The 24,212-nt window shown below is 42.6% G+C and overlaps 1 protein-coding gene across 3 annotated transcripts in view; it reads left to right on the top strand.

Annotated features, from left to right (window-relative positions):
- Positions 1-24,212, top strand: part of mapkap1 (MAPK associated protein 1) — a 313,550-nt gene that overhangs the window by 94,935 nt on the left and 194,403 nt on the right. For all 3 annotated transcript variants that reach the window (XM_077498025.1, XM_077498027.1, XM_077498026.1), the window contains exon 3: positions 20,018-20,107. In XM_077498025.1, the coding sequence (XP_077354151.1) occupies positions 20,018-20,107 (90 nt within the window). The remainder of the gene's footprint in view (positions 1-20,017; positions 20,108-24,212) is intronic.

Raw genomic sequence — 24,212 nt, forward strand, 5'->3', positions numbered from 1 at the left:
AATTAATACTTCATATGACATAATTAGAGCTTCGAATAAGGCAATAAGTTATAACAACAATTTTTTCAATGCATGCCAAATTTTTTGACAATGGCAATTTAACTCAGAACACCCTCGAAGAGTACATTTTAGCCAAATATGTAATGCTCCTTTGAGGTGTGATAACTAAGTCAATTTTTAATATTTTTTTTTTATTTCAACCACTCAAAATGTTCATTGGCATCAGAACTATCCATACATATGAATTTTTTTTTTTTTTTATGTATTCCCCCGTCTTAGGACAATACAAGCCCAAAGAATGGACTATGAAGAAAACGAACTGTGCTGTACACATGTATAAAAAATAAATAAAAAATTAATACTTCATATGACATAATTAGAGCTTCGAATAAGGCAATAAGTTATAACAACAATTTTTTCAATGCATGCCAAATTTTTTGACAATGGCAATTTAACTCAGAACACCCTCGAAGAGTACATTTTAGCCAATTATGTAATGCTCCTTTGAGGTGTGATAACTAAGTCATTTTTTAATATTTTTTTTTCTTTCAATCACCCAAAATGTTCATTGGCATCAAAACTATGCATAAATATAGTATATTTATTTATTATTATTATTTCCCCCCCGCCATAGGACAACAGAAGCCAAATAATAGATTATGAAGAAAATTAACTGTGTTGTATATATGTATAATAAAGAAATAAATTTGAATCTTTCATATGACATAGTTAGAGCATCAGGCAACACGGTAGCTTTGATAGAAAACTTTGGGGAAAAAAGTACTTTTTGTGGGGCTCCGGAGCGGCACCGGGACCCCTCCGTGACTTTAGCCGCAAATTGTGTTTGATTTTCGGATACAGGAAGGCCCGATTTACACCCCCGTATCCGGCGTCGCACTTCAACGAGCCACGTATCTCTTGTGCTCACGGTTACAGATATGTGTCAGATATGTGTCATTTTCCCCGTAGGACGTACGGTTCCGGAGAAATAACGGAAAGAAAAAGCTCCATTACACCGATCCGTCCGTTTACTTTACCCGGAAATCGTGCGTGTTTTTCGGATAAATTTACACCGCCTGTATCCAATTGTATCCGGCGAACGGAAGTCAACACAGCGACGAGCTACATACCGTTGGGAAGCTGCACGTCCCCCGCGGCATTCCAGGACGTGCTCATATGTTCGTTTATGTTTATTTTGTAGAAGTACTTACTTGCCAACTTGCATTTGCAGCTTTTTGTGTCTCCGATCGCCGTTCTTTTACTTAGATCCAGGAAGCTCATGTCTCTTGCACGTTAGCTCTTGCACGTTGTTGTGAATACAAACTAGCCGAATAAAAATCGAAGCTTAGCACTTTCACACGTAGAAATGCAACGGCCAGATAAGATAACCGACGAGGAATTCATCTCGACAACCGTTACATGTTACACTTCATAAGTTGCAAAAAAAAAACACACGTTTTTTTTGTTTTGTCTTATCCCTTCTGCTTAGTTTTCACCGATCCATGCTCCTTGCCATGTTTTGAAGAATGCACGAAGGGAAATACGTCACCTCCACGTTGCACGCACGTTTGGCCACAATGGCACGCCTCCCCCCTGCAGGCTTTGCAGAGCAAATGCCACTGCTCGGCTGTTCAAAATGGATGATCGAACTGCGCATGCGTGTGGAATATGCACGCTATCAATTCTAAAGTTCTAAAGTGAAGAAAGAGAAAAAAACATTTAAATAACAGCCTTCACACACTGAGGAAAACCGCTGTATTGCAACGACGCCCACCTCTAACAGTGGCTCATTTTGGGGACATAACAACGACAAAGAGCATTGCCATTCGACCCCTCCCACTAGGGAACGTGCCTCCCACGTCCATGCAGACAAACAAACAAATATCCCAACACGAAACATAAGTCAATAGCTCGCAATACCTTTTTCTGCACAAAAATATAAGTGGCGCGCGTGTACGCGCATCCACGAACACGCACGCGCGCCCACTAACGTGCACGCGCATCCACTAACATCCTGTCGAATGCACAATCAGTAAAAAGCACGAAGAAATAAGTCTGTGTGGAATATGGCGTGCTGGAAACAGTGCGGCGTTTGCAAGGAAAATCATTAATTGGCCTCTACCGCCACCTGGTGGATTTGGGGTGCGAAATCTTTCTCATGGCCATGGCACCGTCGAGGAATGTCCATAGAAGGATTTCATGCAGAAATCACGGAAATTGCAATAAAATACATGCAGTGTCCAATCGGTCCAAAAATGTCACTTATAATGTACATTAATGTTACGCGGCTGGCTAACGTATATTCCAGGGCTATAAAATTAGTTATCTCCCTCATGCAATGGCTGAGAAATGTCGGCACACTCGCATTTTGACCATCCCCCAGTTTTCCAAAGCCGTGGCTCTTTTTTTTTTTTTGTTTGTTTTTGTTTTTTTTTTGTGTTTTCCCCCTGCACAATCAACTCCCAATTTACATATTTGGCTAAACAAATGGCACAAGGGTTAAGAAAAACAAAAAAACAGTATATTTATTAGTTTTTTAAATATTACAAAAACGATAGAGGATAAAACCCATTTCCACACAGCGCATTCGTATATACAAACCTCATAAACTTAAACAACAACAAAAATACATAGAGACATCCGATAAAAATCACATAGACACAAATTATAGCACTAGCGGTAACAAAACTAGAAACAGAAAAATAACATTTTATACGTGTACGCATCTGCAGAGGGGCTAAAACAACTTGCGCACTCAGCTCATGAGAGTGCCACCAACACCTTCTCTAAGCCTAATCCTTTTAAAAAAAAAAAAATCAGTACATTTATTAGTTTTATAACGCATCAAAAACGTAAGAGGGGGTGAAATTCTTATGTACAACACAATCTTATATACAACAGCTCAAAAACATAAAATACATAGCTAGACGTACGACAAAAACGTGAGAGAGGGTAACCTTATGATGTCAAAGACCGCCAGCTGCTTGTTTTCTCAGGTTGGGGCTGGTGTTTTGTAGAGCAGAATTTCTCAGAGAGGGGCGAATGGAGGAAAACTCCAATTCGGTCATGTATTTGGTGAAGTAAGAGCATTTTAACACAGTTAAAAGCTAAAAAAATTTAATTTTTCATGTTGGTAACCCTTTAGTATTTTATTTACAAGCTTGCAAAATATTCTCAGTGGTACATTTGTAGAAAAATGTATATGCCCAAAGCAGGTTTACAACTCGAACTTGGGCAACGCCTCGTCGTGAGGTTCCTCTTTTGTTTTATAGGAATTATTTGTATTTTCGTGATTTAGCGTCATTAGTATTATTATTTTGCACAGTGAATCACATTTAGGATAACATATAAGTATGTCTTTAAATCTGGTAAATGTGGAAAATTCCATTTTGAATTGCTACTGCCCTAAAATAAAAGTGTACACACCCTTCTTCATGTACAAATACATCTATGGTGTCATAAATTCGAGCCGTGGATCCTTTCTAAAAAACTATTAGCCAAGGGCTTACAGGAAAACCCTTTGTAAGAGACTAAGGTGTTAATCTACTAATAAGAAGCTGATTTTGGTTAAATTGTTGCAAAAAGATCGGCTTAAAGATTAAGGGTTAAGTAGAGTATAAATCTATTAACGTTTCAAGAAACTCAGAGTTTCATACTTTCAATTCTCTTAGTTTTAAAAAGAAGCAGACGTCTGACCAATAATGTCCACATGCAGTTCCTGCCTGAGTTTGTGATTACATATTCTCTCCAGAAATCAGTATTTTTTAAACTAGTACAATTATTATCTTTTTTAAACACACACACAAAAAAAAAAAAGGTAAACAAATTTTCGCTACTCTAATGCCATACATTGTTCCGTCATCCAAAATGTATAATTTACAAATTGAATACCTTTGAATCAAATTTTTAGGTTTTACATTCATTATCAACATTTTAATACCCTAGTTTACTTTTGTAGACAAAATTATACTAACTTTATTGTGTTCATCCTACCGAGATTTCTTTATTACATTGCTATCAAATACAACGCACAAAACATCAACCGATTAATTTCACGCCTCACTCTAATTCAAATTAAAATAAGTGTACACACCCTTCTTCATGTACAAATACATCTATGGTGTCATAAATTCAAACCGTGGATCCTTTCTAAAAAACTATTAGCCAAGGGCTTACAGGAATACCCTTTGTAAGAGACTAAGGTGTTAATCTACTAATAAGAAGCTGATTTTGGTTAAATTGTTGCAAAGATCGGCTTTTAGATTAAAGATTAAGGGTTAAGTAGAGTATAAATCTATTAACGTATCAAGAAACTCAAAGTTTCATACTTTCAATTCTCTTAGTTTTAAAAAGAAGCAGACGTCTGACCAATAATGTCCACATGCAGTTCCTTCCTGAGTTTGTGATTACATATTCTCTCCAGAAATCAGTATTTTTTAAAACTAGTACAATTATTATCTTTTTTAAACACACAAAAAAAAAAGGTAAACAAATTTTCGCTACTCTAATGCCATACATTGTTCCGTCATCCAAAATGTATAATTTACAAATTGAATACCTTTGAATCAAATTTTTAGGTTTTACATTCATTATCAACATTTTAATACCCTAATTTACTTTTGTAGACTAACTTTATTGTGTTCATCCTACCAAAATGTCTTTATTACATTGCTATCAAATACAACGCACAAAACATCAACCGATTAATTTCATGCCTCACTCTATTTAAAATAAAAAATACAGACAAACTTATCACATTCTAATACCTACCTCCCTCTCTTAATCATAGGCTGTAACATCCTTTGACCTTTAGATGGTGCTGTTTACCGCGGGGGGGGGGGGGGGGGGGGGGGTGTGACACTCAGACCTCTCCATCGGTTTCAGCTTTTTTTACAATGTCAGTCGAGGAATAGGGGTTGTTGTTCTGAAATGGGTTAAATAACCACCCTTTACGCACGAATAATCTATTTTTTTCGTCTGTATTTCCAACTCCTTCAGTTAGAAACCGATCCTCTTTATTTTTTTATTTTATTTTATTTAAAAAAAAAAAAGAAAAACCCTTTAAAGGCGACGCAACTTCGTACCCGTAAACACCGGTAAGTTTCTTTTATTTATTTATTTTAAAAAACAAGAAGCAAATGGATAACATTTTTTTAATATTCACAACACTTTAACTCGATTAAGAGAGCCTCGTACTATTTTACATTCACGCACGCACATACCCGATAGAGGCGCCGGTGGTGGGGGCTTCCTGCCGCCCAACATGGTGATAAGGGGGGTCGGGGGTTCCCACGGTTGGTACCCGTTCTACTTCAAAGTGGGGGGCTTTATCAGTATTCGTGTGAAAAATTTCATGAATACAGGGGCGCGCTTCCTCCGCGAGTTCAAAAGCTGGTGGTAGGATCCTTCCTGCAAGACTTCAAAAGGCGTGTCCTTCCTGTGACACGATGAAAAGTTTTTTATCAGGACGAAAACGATTTATGGTTAGCAGACGGTAGAACTATGGGGGGTCTTGCTAGGGGGGAGAGGGGTATCCGGAAACATATGTTTGCTGGGGGTGCAGGATGTCATCAATCGAGGGGTGGGAGGAGGGGGGACCGGAAAACATATGTTTGCCGGGGGTGCAGGATGTCATCAGTCAATTTTGACAGGAGCTGTCCTCGGCTTCTGATTGGCTAGGGTTGTGAGGGGAAGGGAGGGGGGACCGGAAAACATATGTTTGTTGAGAGGGTGCAAAATGTCATCAATCAATTTTGACAGGAGCTGTCCTCGGCTTCTGATTGGCTAGGGTTGTGAGGGGAAGGGCGGGGGGAACCGGATAACATGTGTTTGTTGTGGGGTGCAGAAGGTCATCAATCAATTTTGACATGAGCTGCCCTCGACTTCAAAGCTATTGGTGTGGTGGTGGGGGTCATCGGAAGCACGTATACAATTGGTGGGGGGTGTTGGGGGTGACCGGAAACATATGTTTATTGAAGGGGTGCAGAAGGGTGGGGGGAACCGGATAACATGTGTTTGTTGTGGGGTGCAGGATGTCATCAATCAATTTTGACAGGAGCTGTCCTCGGCTTCTGATTGGCTAGGGCGGTGAGGGAGGTGGGGAGGGGGGTGCAGGATGTCATCAATCAATTTTGACAGGAGCTGTCCTCGCCTTCTGATTGGTTAAGAAGGCGGAAGTGGGTGGGGCTTAATTCAAAATAACGGTTTCTGATTGGCTAAGAAGGCGGAAGGGGGCGGTGCTTACTTCAAAGGGTTAGGGTTATGATTGGTTTTATGGGGGGGGGCGGTGGGGGGGGGGCATAAATCATGGTTTTATGGGGGCCATAAATCAGTTTTTGACGTTTGCCGTCCTTTACCTATATATTATGGCTTTTCATCTGACCCACTCAATCCACTCAATTCAACATCGTTAAGGTATATAAACATAATTTGGTGTAATGTAATTTGGTTGTACAGTAGGCTACTATTCTTGACTATATTTACAATCGCGAAAGCTTGTGGCCAAAATGTAGCGAACATTACAGACCACGTCAGGCGCAGTCAAATGATTAATTTGAATACAATTATTCTCTTTGTTCACATCATGTTCCCTTCCAACTGTTATTTTTTTTTAATTTACTATATTGAGTGCAAAGTGGGTTGGAACTTCAAACTCATTGCGTGTCGTGTGGCAGCCTTTATGTTCTGGAAAAATAACTACACAAAAAACGAAAACATCAATTATTAATTTTTATAATTACTGTTTTACATTTATTTTTTACTATTGCTCTCTGGCTCATTTGTTTCACATTTTTGTTATTTGTCAAAGTTTATATATTTAAAAGTAATTGTTAAATTGATTAGAAAAAAATACTGTTACATAACGATGAACATTTATTACATCCAAATAAATAAATAAAATTGGGAAAAATAAATAAATAAAATAAAAATAAAAAGAAAACAAGAGCACAAATGTGCCGAAAATTGGTGCCGTTGAGTACCGGTATCGATTCCCAGGTACAGAGTATCGGAACAGTATCGGTTCAAATGTGAAAGGTACCCATCCCTAATGAACAGCCGATGCATTACTATTATTCCCATTAACACAGCGTGGCCGCCTGTTGATGTCTTTCAGCGTGGTGAGTTATGGTCACCAGCCAAGCACTCAAAGCTTTGTGCTAATCATTTTGTGGATTATAAAGAGAAGACATAAAAGGAGTCCTTGGCTCACAAAAGGAATAATTAATGCTTGTAAAAAGAAAAACAACCTTTATTAACAGTTTCTCAAGGAAAAAACAAAAGAAGCAGAACAAAGATATAAATGTTACAGAAACAAATTAACTGACATTATAAGAACAAGCAAGCAGCTACACTATAGGAAACAGCTGTATGATAATCAAAACAATGTAAAAAGTACATGGGATACATTAAATAGTTTAATAAAACAAGGAATCATCATACCCTGATTATTTATTTATTTTTGATGAAAAAGGTGAGATCTATAACATGCACGAGATTGTGAATAGTTGTAATATTATTTTTGTAAATGTTGGCCCTAATTTATTTGCAAAAATCCTGTCCCCTGTAGCCGAAACATGTGATACATCTATTAAACTGAATCCAGCGTCGCTTTTTCTCTCACCAACGGATGAGCAGATTTTCATGACATTAACATGGCTTTGATAAAAAAAAAAAAAAAAGTTATTGCTAATATTACAAAGCCATTAAAGGTGTATTCAAGGATCTTCTCAAAAAGTAGATGGAGAGACAAAAGATCCTTGAATACACCTTGAGGATATATATATCCTCAATTTATCTTTTCAGTCTGGCCATTTTCCCCAGAATATGAAAATTGCAAAAGCAATACCTCTCTTTAAGAATGATAGCCAACACAGTTTCAACAACTATAGACCAATTTCCCTATTGCCTCAATTTTCAAAAATTCTTGAGAAACTTTTTAATTCTTGACTTGAGAAGTTTCTGGACAAACATCAACTATTAAATGAAGGTCAGTACAGCTTTTGAACTCAAAGAACTACCTCTTTGGCATTAATTGAGGCAAAAAAAAGAGATTACAAATGCTTTGGAACAGAAAACATATGCTGTTGGTGTTTTTGTTGATTTAAAAAAAGTTTTTGATGCAATTAATCATTCAGTTCTACTTTACAAGCGTATAAAATATGGAATTCGGGGAGTTGCAGGACAATGGTTAAAAAGTTATTTGAAGGACAGGGCCCAATATGTCCAAATGGGGCAGTTCTCATCTAATAAACTTAATATTTCTTCTGGGGTGTCCCAGAGGAACTGGACCCCCCCCGGCCTCTTTGACGGCCATGTCTGGCCCATGTACTTGAAACACAAGAACATCTTGGTCTGTTCTGGGGCCAAAACTTTTTAATTTGTATATTAACGATATTTTTAATGTATCCCAAGTACTCAAATTTATTCTTTTTGCTGATGATACAAATATTTTTTTTATAGTAGTGAAAATGGGCTCATAACAACTATGAACCACACGAATTAAGCACATTGAAAATATGGATGGACATAAATAAATTATCCTTAAATATAAGCAAAACTAACGCGATGTTTGGTTATAGAAAAATGGATTCTGGACTACAAATTAATATTTATGGTGTGCCAATTGAAAGTGTGAATGAAAAATTATTGGGGGTAATAGTAAATTATCTTGGAAATCCCATGTCAGATATGTATCATCAAAAATTTCTAAAACCCGAGCATTCTTAAATAAAGTAAAACAGTTTCTCGAGGAGTATGCACTTTGCATTTTATACTGTACCTTGGTTTTTCCATACCTCACATATTGTATTGAAGTTTGGGGAAACACATACCAGAATACAATAAATCCACTAGTGACCTTACAGAAACGTGCTTTGCACATCTTTCATAAGGTTGGTTTTCTGGAGCACACATAATTTGTTCATTCAATCTAAGTTGTTAAAATTTCAAGATCTTGTGAGATACTATACATCTATAATTTTATACAAGGCTTTTAACAAAGCATTACCGGTCAATGTGCAGACGTTTTTTCACAATTAGTGTGTGTGCATACACTGAGAGAATAAGGAAATTTTTCGTTACCAAGAATTAGAACTACTCGGAAAAGCTTTTGCGTGTCTGTATGTGTTGTTAAACTATAGAATAATCTTTGTTTACAACTTAAACAATGCAAAAGTATTTATAGATTTAAATTGTTATTTTAAAAAAATGGTCTGGTCACAATACATTGAGAATATTTTGTGTTAAGATGACATCAGTGTTTTTACTGTCTGTATAAACATGTGCTTGTTCCTTCTTTACCATTGTTGGTATATCCTTTATTGCCATTGTTATTTCTTACATTTGTGTATTTGTGATGTAACAATCGTAATACTTATTGTCTCTTAGTGTACTGCCACCATGCGAAATCATTTGTATTCTTTTTTTTTTTGTGTGTGTGTTATTTAGTATTCATTGCTCTCTAGGTACTTGTTTAATTTTGATCTTGACATTTTGAATGGGAGATGGGGTGAGATTAAATAAGTTTCTTCTTCTTCCCACTCCCTTTCAGGCAGAAATGGACTTTATCTTCCTATTTTTTTCGCTCACTTTTTGTTGTTGATTTCTTTTCTTTTTTTTTCTTTTCTGGTGGAACCTGATACCCATTGTGTGCTTTGTTATTGCCCGAAACAAATAAATAACTAAATAAATCAAATAAATAAATACTTCCACATACTCAACAATCAGCTTTCGGAAGGCCCCCGCCTTTAGCAATAAACTGGTCAAGATCTATCTCCCCCCTTTGCAAAAAAAAAAGAAAAAAAAGAAAAAAAAAGAAAAGAAATCAACAACAAAAAGTGAGAGAAAAAAATAGGAAGATAAAGTCCATTTCTGCCTGAAAGGGAGTGGGAAGAAGAAGAAACTTATTTAATCTCACCCCAGACTTGGCTCAGTACAACAACTGGAAATTTTAGCTGCGGCAACTGTGTGCATTGTAACATAAAAACTACCAATGTGTTTACTAAGATATTAAATAATGAAAAATACAATATTAATTCATTTATTAATTGTAACAACAACCTATGGTTTTTACAAACTCGAATGCCCTTGTGGCCGTTTCTATATTGGTAGAACCAAGCTCAAATTTAAATCCAGACTTGCCGAGCATAAAAAAGCGGTAAGAACTGGCAATGCTCTATATATATATATATATACCCTATGACATTGCATTATAAATATTCCAATCATTGTAATACAACTTTAAAAGCCTATGATATAGAGCATATAACTGAGTCTATAAGAGGAGGTGATAGATTAAAAAGACTCCTGCACAGAGAGTCTTTTTGGATCAACACTTTAAGAGCCACTAAGTATCCTGGTCTGAATAGCATTCATTCCATCCATCCATCAATTTTCTTGACCGCTTATTCCTCACAAGGGCCGCGGGGGGTGCTGGCGCCTATCTCAGCTGGCTCTGGGCAGTATGCAGGGGACACCCTGGACTGGTTGCCAGCCAATCGCAGGGCACACAGAGACGAACAACCACCCACACTCACAAGCACACCTAGGGACAATTCGGAGCGCCCAATTAACCTGCCACGCATGTCTTTGGAATGTGGGAGGAGACCGGGGTACCCGGAGAAGACCCACGCGGGCACGGGGAGAACATGCAAACTCCACCCAGGAAGGCCGGTGCCTGGACTCGAACCGGAGTCCTCAGAACTGGGAGGTGGACGTGCTAACCAGTCATCCACCGTGCCACCAAATGTCATTCCTTTTATTTAAACTCTCTTTTGAAAAAGACATTGTAAATATGTTGCATATTGTGTTTTTTAAAATACTTTTAAAAGTATTGCTTATTGTTGCTTGCTGATTAGATAATTAGTACCAGCTGACTTTGTGCCCTGCCCACTATGAAAATGTGACAAACTCCTATATAAGCAGTTGTATGACAGTCCATTTCAGCTTGCCCTGACGAAGGCCTACCAAGGCCGAAACGCGAAATGTTTAATCAACTGGCCATGTTGAAATAAAGGCCTTTCACTTGTAACTCCTTTTGTTGCCGAAAGCCTGGTTCACACATAAAGAGAATTGGGCTGTTTTTGTCACGATATTGCACCTTCCCGACAAAGGACGTCAAACGCCAGACAATCTTTTATCTTATAAGATTATTTTATAAGATTATCTTTATATGTGGGACATGTTAAGAGTGGATTTGTCCCAATAATTGGGTCCAAAGCCAGTCGGCGTTGACAATCTTAAATAATGATCATGTTCAATATTTATGACAAAAATCTTAACGTTGGCGGGGACGCCGAGATTCGCCCCCGCCACCGTGACGTCAAATGGAATGTAGCCAATCAAGAGGCGCCCTAACTGAAAAAGACGGAAGTGCGCCTATACAAAAACAACAAGCATATCAGAAAGCAAGCATGTCCAACCAGAAGCACAAAGTCTGGTGGACCTCTACCATGGAGGACCAGCTCGTGGGAAAAGTAGTCCGCAAACCACCATCATAACTTCCAGTTCGTCGGGTTTGTTGTCTTCCATGGTGTGTCTTGTCGTTTCCAAGTTGTTTCAGTTGTTGTTGTTTTTTCTCCCTTCCAATTTTGATTAGTTCATGTATAATCACGCGAGAGGTCTCTCGCGGAGGACTGGAATCTTGACCGGTGTTGAGATGATAATCTGTTATGTTTGTGAGGGAGCTGTGATGAGATTATCTTCGCACCTTACACACAATATAACCAAAGCTGTTAAATGCCCTTTTTTTTTTATCTTTATGTGTGGCATTTGACAAAGATAAAAAATCTTTTAAGATTTGAAAAATCTTTATATGTGTACCAGGCTTAAATTTTTTTTTCTCTTTTTGGATTTCCTCATGTACCTTTATACTAAGCCAAGCCATGTTACACATTTATACAAAGACAATTCTTGATAGATATATGAACTACGAATGATTCACATTATGTTTTTGTGTGTATGAACGTCATATCTTATTTGTATTCCATCAGGAATTAAATGTAACCAATATCTTTCAGATTATTCATCACAAAATGATTTCATGATGCGTTAATTGTGATGGGTGCTAAACGGTGTGTTTTGGTGGGAAAATTGACTTGCCAGTTTGACCAAATTTAATGCGTAATTATTAATCCTTTAATAATTTGTACTTTAAAGTCTGCAGACTTGCGTTTGAGCGAAGAAAAAAAAGGGGGGATTGTGCCCACACAGTGCCCCATCAGACATGCCCACGTACTTTAAAACAACTGGTGCGAGCCCCATCGCTCTTCTTCTTGTTTCCATTCTGGACTCTCTCCAGTTCTTGCACCTCGTTATAAAAACTCGCAAAAAGACTCTTTGGTGCTGTGACTCGTTTCCCCAAACACGTCGCACCTTCCTTTGTGTTCTCAGCGACCACCGCGCCAACAACACCGGCTGCTACCCTTTTTTTTTTCCAACTCTGTGACCACACGTCACCGATGAGGCCCGCGCTCCATGTGTCACCCTGCAACCACAGTGGGACTCTTGCAGCCTGCGTCACGAGCGCCTTCCAAGCCTGTGCGTCAAAAGCGCACGACATCTGCTCTTCATGGGCGCCCCGCTGCGGTGCAACTCCTCCAATGGCTTGCTGCCCTCGAGACGCAGGCACACAGTGAACAACCTCGTCGGCCGTCAGCCACATCCGAGCTGAACCATTTTGCATCTAACGCCGAGAGGATCACTCAGGAATAGTGCGGAGCGGGTCCCAAGCGGAGCTAGTCACAGTGAGGCACCGCGAAGCGGGGCCGAGACTGCCTGGAGCATCCCAGGGTTGCAGGTTCCTCCACTGCCAAGGTCCAGTTTCAGGAATAGGACCCCCAACCAAGGTCCAGTTTAAGGAATCTGACCGATCGTTTCCCCCTGGCTCACGAAGTGGGCCCCAAGCGCGCTGAGGCCCCGCGCAGTGGAACCGAGACCCCCGCCTGGAGCATCCCAGGGTTGCTGGTTCCTTCCCCCGCCTTAGTCCAGTTCCAGGAATTGGAGCCCCAAGATGAAGATGTGAGCATTCCTCCCATTCTTTCGGATGCCTTTGGTGCAATTGCTGGAAGAGGTTAGTTGTGCTGCTAATAACAGCTGTTAGGTGGTGATGTGTGAACTGCCTGTACGGCTGTTGCGTGGTCCTGTGCGCCTTCCGATGACGTCATATACCGCAGCTTCGCTACAGTATTGTGACGTCATCAGCAAGCGTGCCAGCCACCAAACAAAGCAGAAGTGAGCCGCTCAAGGGAGAGGAAGTGTATTTATTATTTATAAGCAACACGATTTCACGATTTAGCTAATTTTCACATCATGGTACTTTAAATGGACCAATTAATCGAATTAATTTGATTTATCGCCCAGCCCTACCGCCTAGGTCATCTGTCTGTTCAAGTGGATTATTATTATTTTATTAATACAAAGAACCATGAATATTGAATGTGGCTTCAGATTATGAACGATTGATAGAGGATTTTATCGTTTGTTTTGCTCCTACTCACTAAAGCAAAGTCAACGTGGTACCCCTAGATGTTGCTGAGGTAATCACAACTTCCCTCAGTACTGTCCAAATGATTAATTCGTCAAAACAATTACCCATTTTCGCTAAAATTGGGTATTGTAAGGGAACAACAAATGCAACAGTGAGAGGTTCTATTTCGTCCCTCCTGACCGCCAGGTGGCGGTGCTGTAACCAGCACGGAATTCCCCTTGTCGCGACAGCGTCATCGAATAAGAATTACAAAAATGCTCGTACTTGGTTCCGGCTGACGTCGCACCGTATATAAAAGGGAACGTCACCAGAACACATCCTCTTTAACCTTTCTCACACAGCATTATACGCCCCGTGCCGTCGCGAGTAGCCTGTGATCTGGTGGATTGGGCTGCGGGTGTGTCTCGCCCCCCTTGGCTGTGACGGCTCAGTGCATTTTTTTTTTCGCGATGGTTACGGATAGACTGGATCTCTCCTGCCATCATTACGAGAGCCACTTTTGCCACCCCTCGGCTGTGACAGCTTCAGGCCGGTGCGTATGAGTTTGATTGTCATCTGTAACGAAAGCCGTGTGGATTGCTTTGGTATGACTTGCACCAGCAAGTACGTACGGCTAATAGTATCCTCTCCTAGCTTGTTTTGTGTTCGGTTGGAGTGTGTGATTTCAGGGTGACACAACTCTTGCCAGAGGCACCAGCTGCTTTGATGTTGCTAGCTAGCTAGGGTGCTGTTACACGCCGACTGTTTATGACGCCACATAGAGCTGCTCGCTGTGTGTGCGCCCTCTCCTCGCAAGGCCGATCCGCCATTTCGGTGCAGCTTCGGCACATCGACCGCGTACGTGGCACTTCCATCGCGTGTGGTCGCTCCCTCCCTCCTCCCTCCGCTCCTGCCTCGGTTGTTGCGCGGCGCTCCGTTTGATTCCGTTGGTGACGGGGCGGCTCGCCTCCTATCCCAGACGAAGATAGCATCATTTCGGCGCGCACTCACTGACTGCGCTGCGATTGCAAGCTGCTATGGAAGATGCCACCAGCTGTAAACACTGTGGAGGCTCCTTCCTGCCGGAAGAAGGCCGCACGGACTGCTGCCTCGACTGTCGCTCAGGGGCTGACGCGGCAGCGACCCGCCCCCCTGGGGCCACTACGTCGACTGATGTGCTGCCGCAGCAGACCGCGGTAGCCGAGCTGGGGCAGCCAACGTCGGGAGTGGAGTTTGCCCCCCACCCCCCTCCCCCGCGGGGCCCGGCCTAAACGCAGGTCGGTTTCTCCTGCGCATACCCTTGCAGGTAAGAAAAGCAGGTTTGAGTCACAGTTGGCCTCTCAAATGAGGCGCTTGGAGGCGACTGTGAGGGCGATGCAGGCTCAGTGGAGTGGCCAATTTCTTTCCACTTCACAGGCCACAGCGGGGGTGAGGTTTGCTGTGGTGGATGAGGCAACCCCCCACTTGTTCCCCCCGGCGGACGAGGTCGACGATGATGCAAATCTCCATTGCGGCCTCTGGAACCTGTTTCCAAGAGGCTGAGGACGAGGGTTATGTGGGAGACTTTTTTTTTTTTTTTTTTTTTTTTTTTTTCCGTGGCCCAGACATCTCCTTCGTCAGAGCAGTTTTCAGCTGGCGTGGACGTGGCGCGGAAGGTTATGCTCAGCGCCTTCAAACGTCTTGGGTTGGACACGTCGTTTTTTTCTCAGCCTCCTGCCGAATGGACCACTCAAAGGCCTTTTGGGTCCCTGAATCTCATCTGTTCTTGACTGATCTTCAGACCTGCTGGCTTAACCCGTGTTTTCCCTCGGCTTCCTGTGGATGGACGTGTGCTGACTAATATGCGGTTCCCTGCTCCTATCGGGCTGGGACATATGTCTAAGGTGGAGTATTGTGTTGCTTCACTGATCGTCTCTGTGGAGGAAGCCTTGAGAGAGGATGCCAGTTGCCCTGACAGTCAGTGGCGCCTGACGGATGAACTGGTAAACAGGTCATATAACACAGCGGCAGTTGAAGCGCGCCTGGCCAATGCACAGGCTCATCTCCTGCTGGCTCTTTCAGCCGCTAACGAGGCCGGCGAAGTGGAGGAGGTCTCAGCGTTTTGTAGTATGGCTTTGAGAGATTTGTCCCTCCTTGCTCGGGGGCCCGTGGGGCCGGCAGTTGGTTACTTTTCCTGTCTGCAGCTCAGTTGCTGGGCTGCCCTCGCCTCGGACCCATGGGTGGTTTCAACCTTAATTCATGGGTACAGGATTCAATTCCGACACCGGCCCCCTCTCTCCAACCGGGTCAGAGAGACGGTCATCAGCGACCCGGTGAGGGCACTGGGTCTGGTCTAGCCATGTCCGCTATCGAGGCAGTGGATCCCTTGGCTCATTCAGGGGGATTCTACTCCCCCTACTTCTTCATCCCAAAAAAGAAAGGCGGATTCCGCCCTATCCTGGGTCTGAGGGGGCTCAACCGTTATCTGAAGGTGCTACCTTTCCGCATGCTCACTACGTCGGCCGTGTTGAGGACGGTCGCCCGGGGAGAATGGTTCACCTCAACGACCTGAAGGATGCTTATTTCCACATCCCTGTGGCCCATCAGCACAGGAAGTTCCTCCGCTTTGCCTCCAGGGGTCGCCACTGGCAGTTCAGAGTGCTCCCACTCGGTCTACCACTCTCTCCCAGGGTGTTCACGCGGGTGGTGAAGGCAGCCCTTGTACCCCTGCAGTAGCGGGGGATGAAAGTGCTCCCGTATCTGGACGACTGGCTGATATGCGCACCGTCCAGGGCTCAAGCACTCCGAGATACGAGCGTGCTTCTGGAACATGTGGCAGGTCTCGGCCTCAAGGTCAACCTGGAGAAATCCTCTCTTGTTCCATCCCAGAGGACTTTGTTCATAGGGATGTTGTTAGACACCACCTCCATGACAGCTTGGCCTTTCCCACAGAGGGCGGACGATGTGCTGAGCCTCGTCTCTCTCTTCCGAGCCAACGTGACGCTGCCGTACGTCCAGTTTCCGCGGCTGCTGGGAAAATTGACATCTCTGACAGCCCTGGTGCCGCTGGGCCTGCTGTCTCTGCGGCCATTGCAACGGTGGCTGAACAGTTTGCGCCTCAATCCCCTGCGGGACCGTCAAACGCGTCTTCGTGTGGCCAGGCGGTTTGTCGTTGCTCTGGCGCCGTGGTGGCGCAGGTCAGTTCTTGCTACGGGAGTTCCGCTCGGGGTGGTACCAGCACGCTGCGAAGTGGTCACCATCGATGCCAGTTTGAGTGGCTGGGGTGCAGTTTGGCAACACAGGACTGCACAGGGTCAGGGGTCTGCTGCAGACAGCTCGCTTCACATCAGTGTGCTGGAACTGCGAGCGGTGCATCTGGCCCTCATCCACTCTTTGCCAGACGTGGCGGGGAGACACGTTCTGGTGCGGTCGGACAACACCTCCACTGTGTATCACATCAATCATCAGGTTGGGACGAGGTCAGCCCAGTTACTTCGGGCCGCACAACGTCTTCTCAAGTGGGCTGCTCCCCGCCTTGCCAGCCTGCGGGCTGGGTTTCTCCCAGGTATTGCCAACCAGTCGGCGGACGCTTTGTCCCGCCATCGTCCGCCTCAGGGAGAGTGGCGTCTCCACCCGGAAGTGGTCGGGGACATTTGGAGGCGCTTCAGCAGAGCGGCAGTCGACCTGTTTGCCTCCGAGGAGTCCACTCACTGCCCCCTCTGATTTTCTCTGAGGGAGACGAACAGCCCACTGGGCCAGGATCCGTTTGCACACCCTTGGCCGAGAGGTCTCCTGTATGCGTTTCCTCCTCTCCCCCTCGTTCACCTGACTCTTCAAAGGGTCCTTCAGGTGGGTCACACGATGTTGCTGGTGGCCCCCTTTTGGCCGGCCCAGACGTGGCTTCCTCTTCTCAGCCGTCTTTGCTCATCCGACCCGTGGCGCCTGCCCGCTCGGCTGGATCTTCTGTCCCAGCAAGGGGGGCAGATTTGGCATCCCGATCCTCGTCGGCTCAGGCTGTGGGTCTGGCCGCTGGAGGGCGTGACTCAAGGTTGACGGCGTGCTCGGCGTCTGTCAGGCACACGATCCTGAATGCCAGTGCCCCTTCCACTCGTTTGCTGTATGCTAACAGGTGGAAGTTGTTTACAGAGTGGTGTGTCAACAGCGTATTGGACCCCGTGACGTGCCCTATTCCGGCTGTTTTGGAATTCCTTCAATCTGTGTTTGACAAGGGGCGCTCCCCTTCTACTATCAAAGTCTACGTGGCGGCGATTTCGGCTCGCCATGTTACGCTTGATGGCAAATCAGTGGGTTGCCATGGTCTCGTGTCTTCCTTCCTTAAGGGAGCCCTTCCCCTTCGTTCGTGGACCCCGCCTCGGGTCCCCGCCTGGGACCTTCGCTTGGTTCTCGACACACTGTGCAAATCCCCCTTTGAGCCGCTGGCCGAGGTGGAGGTGGTTGTCTCATAAGACGGCGTTTCTACTTGCGATCGCTTCCGCTAAGCGGGTGGGGGAGCTCCACGTTCTTTCTGTTAGTCCAGAATGCCTGCGTTGGCACTCCAACGACGCAGGGGTCACATTGTGGCCAAATGCGACATTTGTGCCCAAGGTTTTGTCGGGCTCCCATGCCAATCGCCCTATTCGCCTTGCGCGTTTTCCTCCGACCTCAATGGACGGAGAGGCCGCTCCAGGCCTCTGCTGTCCTGTGAAGGCACTCCGTTCTTATTTGGAGGCTACGACACTCTGCCGTACATCCACCCAGCTGTTTGTGTCTTATGGCGGCCCAACAAAGGGGGCCGCTATTTCCAAACAATGCCTCTCTCAATGGATCTGAGATGTGATTCGACATTCGTATAGAGTCGCTGGTCGCTCCCTTCCGATGGCGGTTTGCGGTCACTCCACCAGGGGTGTGTCTACGTCGTGGGCTGCTCTGGGGGGCGTGCCCTTGGAGTACATCTGTTCGGCTGCCTCGTGGTCGTCGCCCTGCACGTTCTCAAGGTTCTACAGCTTGGATGTCACCTCTCCTCATCCACTGGACATGGTTGGTGGTCCTGCAGAGGCCCCGTTGTGAGGTACATTTTGCAGGGTCTTCATGACATCGCTGGTATTCGGCGTTCCGTGCTGGTTACAGCACCGCCACCTGGCGGTCGGGAGGGACGAAATAGAACGAAAGTTACGAATGTAACTACGGTTCTATGAGACTCAGAACCCTCGTGTTGGTTCGCGCGAGAAAGGTTCTCGAGGATGTGTTCTGGCGCCGTTCCCTTTTATATACGGTGCGACGTCAGCCGGAACCAAGTACGAGCATTTTTGTAATTCTTACTCAATGACGCTGTCGCGACAAGGGGAATTCCGTGCTGGTTACAGCACCACCACCTGGTGATCGTTCGGGACTCATAGAACCATAGTTACATTCTTAACTTTCGTTCAAGCTTCTCTTCGGAAAAGGCAACCACACTAGTTTGTCATCTTTGTGCAACAGTAACAGTTCCTAATAGCATAACTGCCTAAATCACTATTTTTATTTATTTATTTATTTTTTTGCCAAAGTGAGATTTTTGCATGAAATGACTCTCTATAGTCCAATGCAGGTGTTGCAGCAATGCGTCAATCTAAAAAATGTGGTCACGTGATGTGGGGAAAAAAGGGCCCTCAAGCTTGCAAAAAAAAATAAAAAATTCCAAAGGCTAAGGTTGGCCAAAGAAGAATAAAATAAGAATTATATGCCCATGATCCCAAACATCGGTGTCCATCTTATCTGCAAAACAATAGAGATGACTCGGCGATCTTTAGGGACATCACAAGTTTACGAATCTTAAAAATTGATAAACACGTCAGAAACATTTTGTCAAACAAAATTTCACACTCGTAATGTAAATGTAAAGTTCAAATATGTATTGGACAATTATCATTCAGAATAACAATGCCAGGCTGCATGTAAAGATTTGACCACACTTTTCCAACATAAAATTTCCAGGAATTGGATGCCCAACCAAGGTCCAGTTCCAGGTAATCAAGCAGGGAATCATCAAAGGCACTGATAACGAGCAATTGTTGTGAATAAATGATTGCAGAAAAATGTTGCCTGACATTCACATCGAGTAGCATTTTATGCTGTTGTGGTGTGATGGGTTTTGAGTTGAAGTCATTGTTTGTTTGTTTTTTGGCGGGTGTGTTTATTTCTTTTGTGGATCGTTAATTGATTTGCGGTTGGTGAATTCAAAGGTGGACAGAATGTTTACTTTGGGCTGTCTGTATTCTTATTGTAAAATTGGTGAAACATTGGTCAAGATGTTTATTTGTGGTCCGAAAGCTGCAAACCTCTCAAACTGGATTTAAGAATTGATGTTGTGGCTGTTTTATTAGGGCTCCAACAAGATAGCCATGAGAAACCCGGGGCTGCTGGTAAGATAAGAAGGATGGTCCACTTGAAGATTCATTTTGTTTGAAGCACATTTCAGTTGTGTTATTTATGCAATGCAATGCTTGTTTTTAGGAACATAACATTACTTAGTTTATTTTTTTGTGTCATTTTTAGTCTGACTGAAATTTTGCATTTGTGCTCCTTTTTTTTCAGCCCAAAGACTTGAAAGACTGAGGAAGGAGCGTCAAAACCAAATCAAATGTAAAAATATTCAATGGAAAGAAAGATCATCCTCTCAATCAGGTAGTGTTAACATTTAACTCTTTCTCAAGTGTTTTTGTTATAGTTTTAATGTGGACATTTCTATTGTTTCAGCAGAGGTTACAGGAAATTAGAAAATAACATGGACAAAGAACAGAATATATATTAGGGATGCAACAAATTTTCGGCCACTGAAAATATTTGTCCAAAAATGGCAAAAATAAACATTTTCGGCATTCGGCCGAAATGAAATTGAAGCCGAAAAAATGTGGTTGAAATGGGATGTTGTGGGTAACGCAAGCCAAAAAACTGCTGCAAGCAAGAGTATGTCTGAATTAAACAACAAACGTGAGTGTTCTGCCTCACTGGTGTTTCACCGTGTGAGTTTGTACTGGTTCAGCAGCTTCATTGTGCACACCGGAGAAGGAGAGGGGCGTCACTTGCTCAAGATCTGCCAACTGTTACGGATTGTCCGTATATTGTTACGAAAATCAATATACACTGCCGCATTACGGCTGTAACATAAATACTATGGATATTAAAATCGCTAGTTTTTGTAAATTCATGAGCAGCAGCTGAAAGCTAGCGCCTTGAGGCTAACCCCGTCAATGCTATTCAAATCAGTGGTGAGGAATAATGGCAATGGCACATATGGTTAGCGGAAAGTAGTATCATGATTTCCGTATGGTGTGTGCGCCAGCGAGAGGAGATGACACGGAAAACAACACATGGCAAGTTTGTGCGTGTAGCAGCTGCGTGCTAGCTTTCAGCGATCAAAGTTTTTAGTGTGCAACTGAAGTGTCATAGCAAATTGTTTGCTGCTGAAATGCAAATAATGCCCCCCGTTGAATAAGCAACACAACACCCGGTTCCTTCATTTGTATTTATTTTACATGACCGACACGAAAGCTGCTTTATCAGCAGCGACCCAAATCAATTGAGGTTGACGAATGATGACGCTCACAAAGTTAACTCAAGTAAAACTTCATCTCCAATTACGTCCAACAATGTGCAGAAAAAAGCACTGTCTGAGAGCCAAGGACAACATTATCATAGAATCAAAATATAATGACATAACCCTCCACTATGTGCTTCCTGTATGCTTGTGGTCAGTCTCATTCATCCAGCTCAGTTATTTCTCAGTCGTTACTGTAGTAGTACATGTTGAAAATGTGGAGTGGACTGTAGCTAATGGTGAGTCTGAGTGATATTAAACATTGCTTTTTATTTTGATACTCGACTTGATTTTTGTTTTTTATTTTATTTATTTATTTATTTATTTATTTATTTGGCATTTCGGTTTCCGGCCAAGCGTTTCTCAATTTTGGTTTTCAACCAAAAATTTTAATTTTGGTGCATCCCTAATATATACTCTGTAGCGATAATTGGGTCATCGTTTTGACGAATTAATAATTTGGACAGTACTGAGGGGAGTTGTAATTCCCTCAGCAACCAGGGGCAATCTAGGGGCACCACGTTGATTTTGCATGGTTTTAGGAGCAAAATAAAAGTTAAAATTCCTTTTATCAAGTATTCATAATCTGAAATCGCTACTATGTTTAATTGCGGACTTCTTTGCTTTAGTAAAAGAATTAGATACCTGCAGCAGTCTCTTTACAGCCATGGGGAAGAAACTGTTCTGCAGCCTGTTGGTGCGTGCTCTCATGACTCTGAGTCTACCGGAGGGGAACGATTATAGAAAATAATCTAATTGTGTTTTTTTGTTTGTTTTTTTGCCCCAAAAAATGTGATTGCGATATCATGTGCGATTATTTTTTTGGTCCTTTTCAATGAATTTTTTACCCAACAAAAGGTTAATTATAATACACAATATCAGATCTATTATAGATTACAGGGTCTTAAGATGAAGGCAAATGAAGCCTTATTCTTATGATTTTGTCTAGTGATAGACCGATATGGTTTTTTCAAGGCCGATACCGATACAGATTATTTGTAGTCAAGTCGGCCGATAACCGATATTTCAAGCCAATATTCATTTGCAATAAAATGGGGAGGGGGGGGGGGGATTCTTTCAAACTATATATAATTTCTCACTGAGTAACAAATTCATGTGAATGTAGCTCATTTGGGGTTTTTGTTAGGGTTCGTAAAAACGTTTCAAAAAGATTTTCGCGGTGAAAAATTGTGTGAATATGTTCCAAATGTGTTTACGACAAATAAAAACTGACTGCGAACATCTTACAAATCCTGATGAAAACCCCAAATTCGCTACGTTCGCAAGTATCCCCTGCTCAGTGAGCTTTATCGGCCTTCAGATTCAAAAAATGGCCGATGCCGATATTTGTCAAAATGCCAAATATCGGCGCCGATAATCGGCCCCGGCCGATTATCGGTCTATCCCTAATTTTGTCCAAAATATGACTTTTCCTTTGAACTGTCATAACTAAGTCATTTATGAATATTTTTTCAATTTCAACCACTTTTCAATGTTCAATGGCACCAGACCTATCTATACATATATAGACTTTATTTATTTATTTATTATATTATATTATATTATATTATATTATATTATATTATATTATATTATATTATATTATATTATATTATATTATATTATATATATTTTTATTTATGTTTAATGCCCCTATGGACAAATAATAGCAGTGCTCATTGCAAGACTAACTGTGCTGTACATATATAGAAAATAATAGTTTTTAATTTAATTAGTCTACTTTAGGGCTGTCACTAACGACTTCTTTTAAAATCGACTCGACTACTTATATTTTTAATGAAGAATCGACTTTATTATTATTATTATTATTATTATTATTATTAATTTATTTTTTATATATATTTTTTTTAAGATTTGTGGCAGCAAATGTTGAACATGTGTTGAATTGAGTGGATAATCTTTATATAAAATCCATTGTTCCTTATATTTCCTGTACAATAATAGTCTTCAATTTAGTCTAACTGCGGAGCGCCCGCACGCAGCCACGCACGCACGCAGCCACGCACGCACGCACATACACACCACTTCTTCATGCCCTTCCCTTCATTTCAGTGTTGTATGGTCATGAAAACACAGGCGATGGTGGTTGTTTGTTTGTTAGTTGTTTGCCGTGACCAGCAACTGATCACCGAGTGTTATTTTGTCACGCCGATGAGATTATTTTTTTTTTGCCACGCCGTGGGTATTTATTTATATGTATATTTATTTATTTATTATTTATATTTTTTAACGCCGAGGGGAACAAGCTCTTCCTTCGCGACCAAGATGACATGGCTTTGCGATTCAAGCCGTGTTTGTGAGGGGGGTTATTCTGTCACGGTGAGTGGAAAAATTGAAAAACTTTACCTACGTTGCCGTGAAGCGCTAAGCTAAATCCCAATGAAATGTGTTTGACTCGACAAAACGGCCATCACGACGCCGCAGCGATCTGGTCGTGCACATTTGTGTTATTCATATACGCTTGTGAATGTCTATAAGCAATCGTGGTATTCACGGCAGGCCAAGAATTTTCGTTCCGAGTGTTCACGGCAAAATAACGTTCGCAGGAGATTTGCCGGTCGCAGCAAAATAAATAACTGCTGACTAATACAAAGTAACAGTCACACAATTAAGCAGCTGCCAAGCGCTACACGAGGGAGCGAACTAAATGACCATATTACAAGCATTTCTGTAACATTATTCTTGTGTTTACCTTTGTCTATCCGTGACGCGCTGAATCCATGTTATTGCTCCGGGACCGGTATCCATGAACCGTGGCGTCGATTTGGCCGTCCCATTCACTCGGCAGTCATGCCGCCGTACTGATCCATGAGCGTTTAAAAGTCCTGGTGTATCTTTGCAGCTTTTACAGACTTTTTGAGGGTCGTTGTTCACCTCACCAACCAAGCTTGGCAGTAATAACGTGCATGGTGGCTTGGTGACTCCGATTCAAAGTCGTGCTCTCTTCCTCTCCCAAATGTTTAGAAGAGCCTATACCTCTGTCCTCTTATCCATTCGCTTTTCCTCCATTTTAAAATAGTGCAACCAATGAGGACATAATCTTAACTAATAAATGTTGGAAATACTGTACGAGTGTACATATACGATTGCAGTAAAAGAACTATATGCGCAGTTAGGCTAATGGCGGCTGTGCAACACACCTCCAAATTCAAACAACCAATAAGACCAATC

Source organism: Festucalex cinctus, chromosome 15 (assembly GCF_051991245.1).
Source record: "Festucalex cinctus isolate MCC-2025b chromosome 15, RoL_Fcin_1.0, whole genome shotgun sequence".
Lineage (NCBI taxonomy): Eukaryota > Metazoa > Chordata > Actinopteri > Syngnathiformes > Syngnathidae > Festucalex > Festucalex cinctus.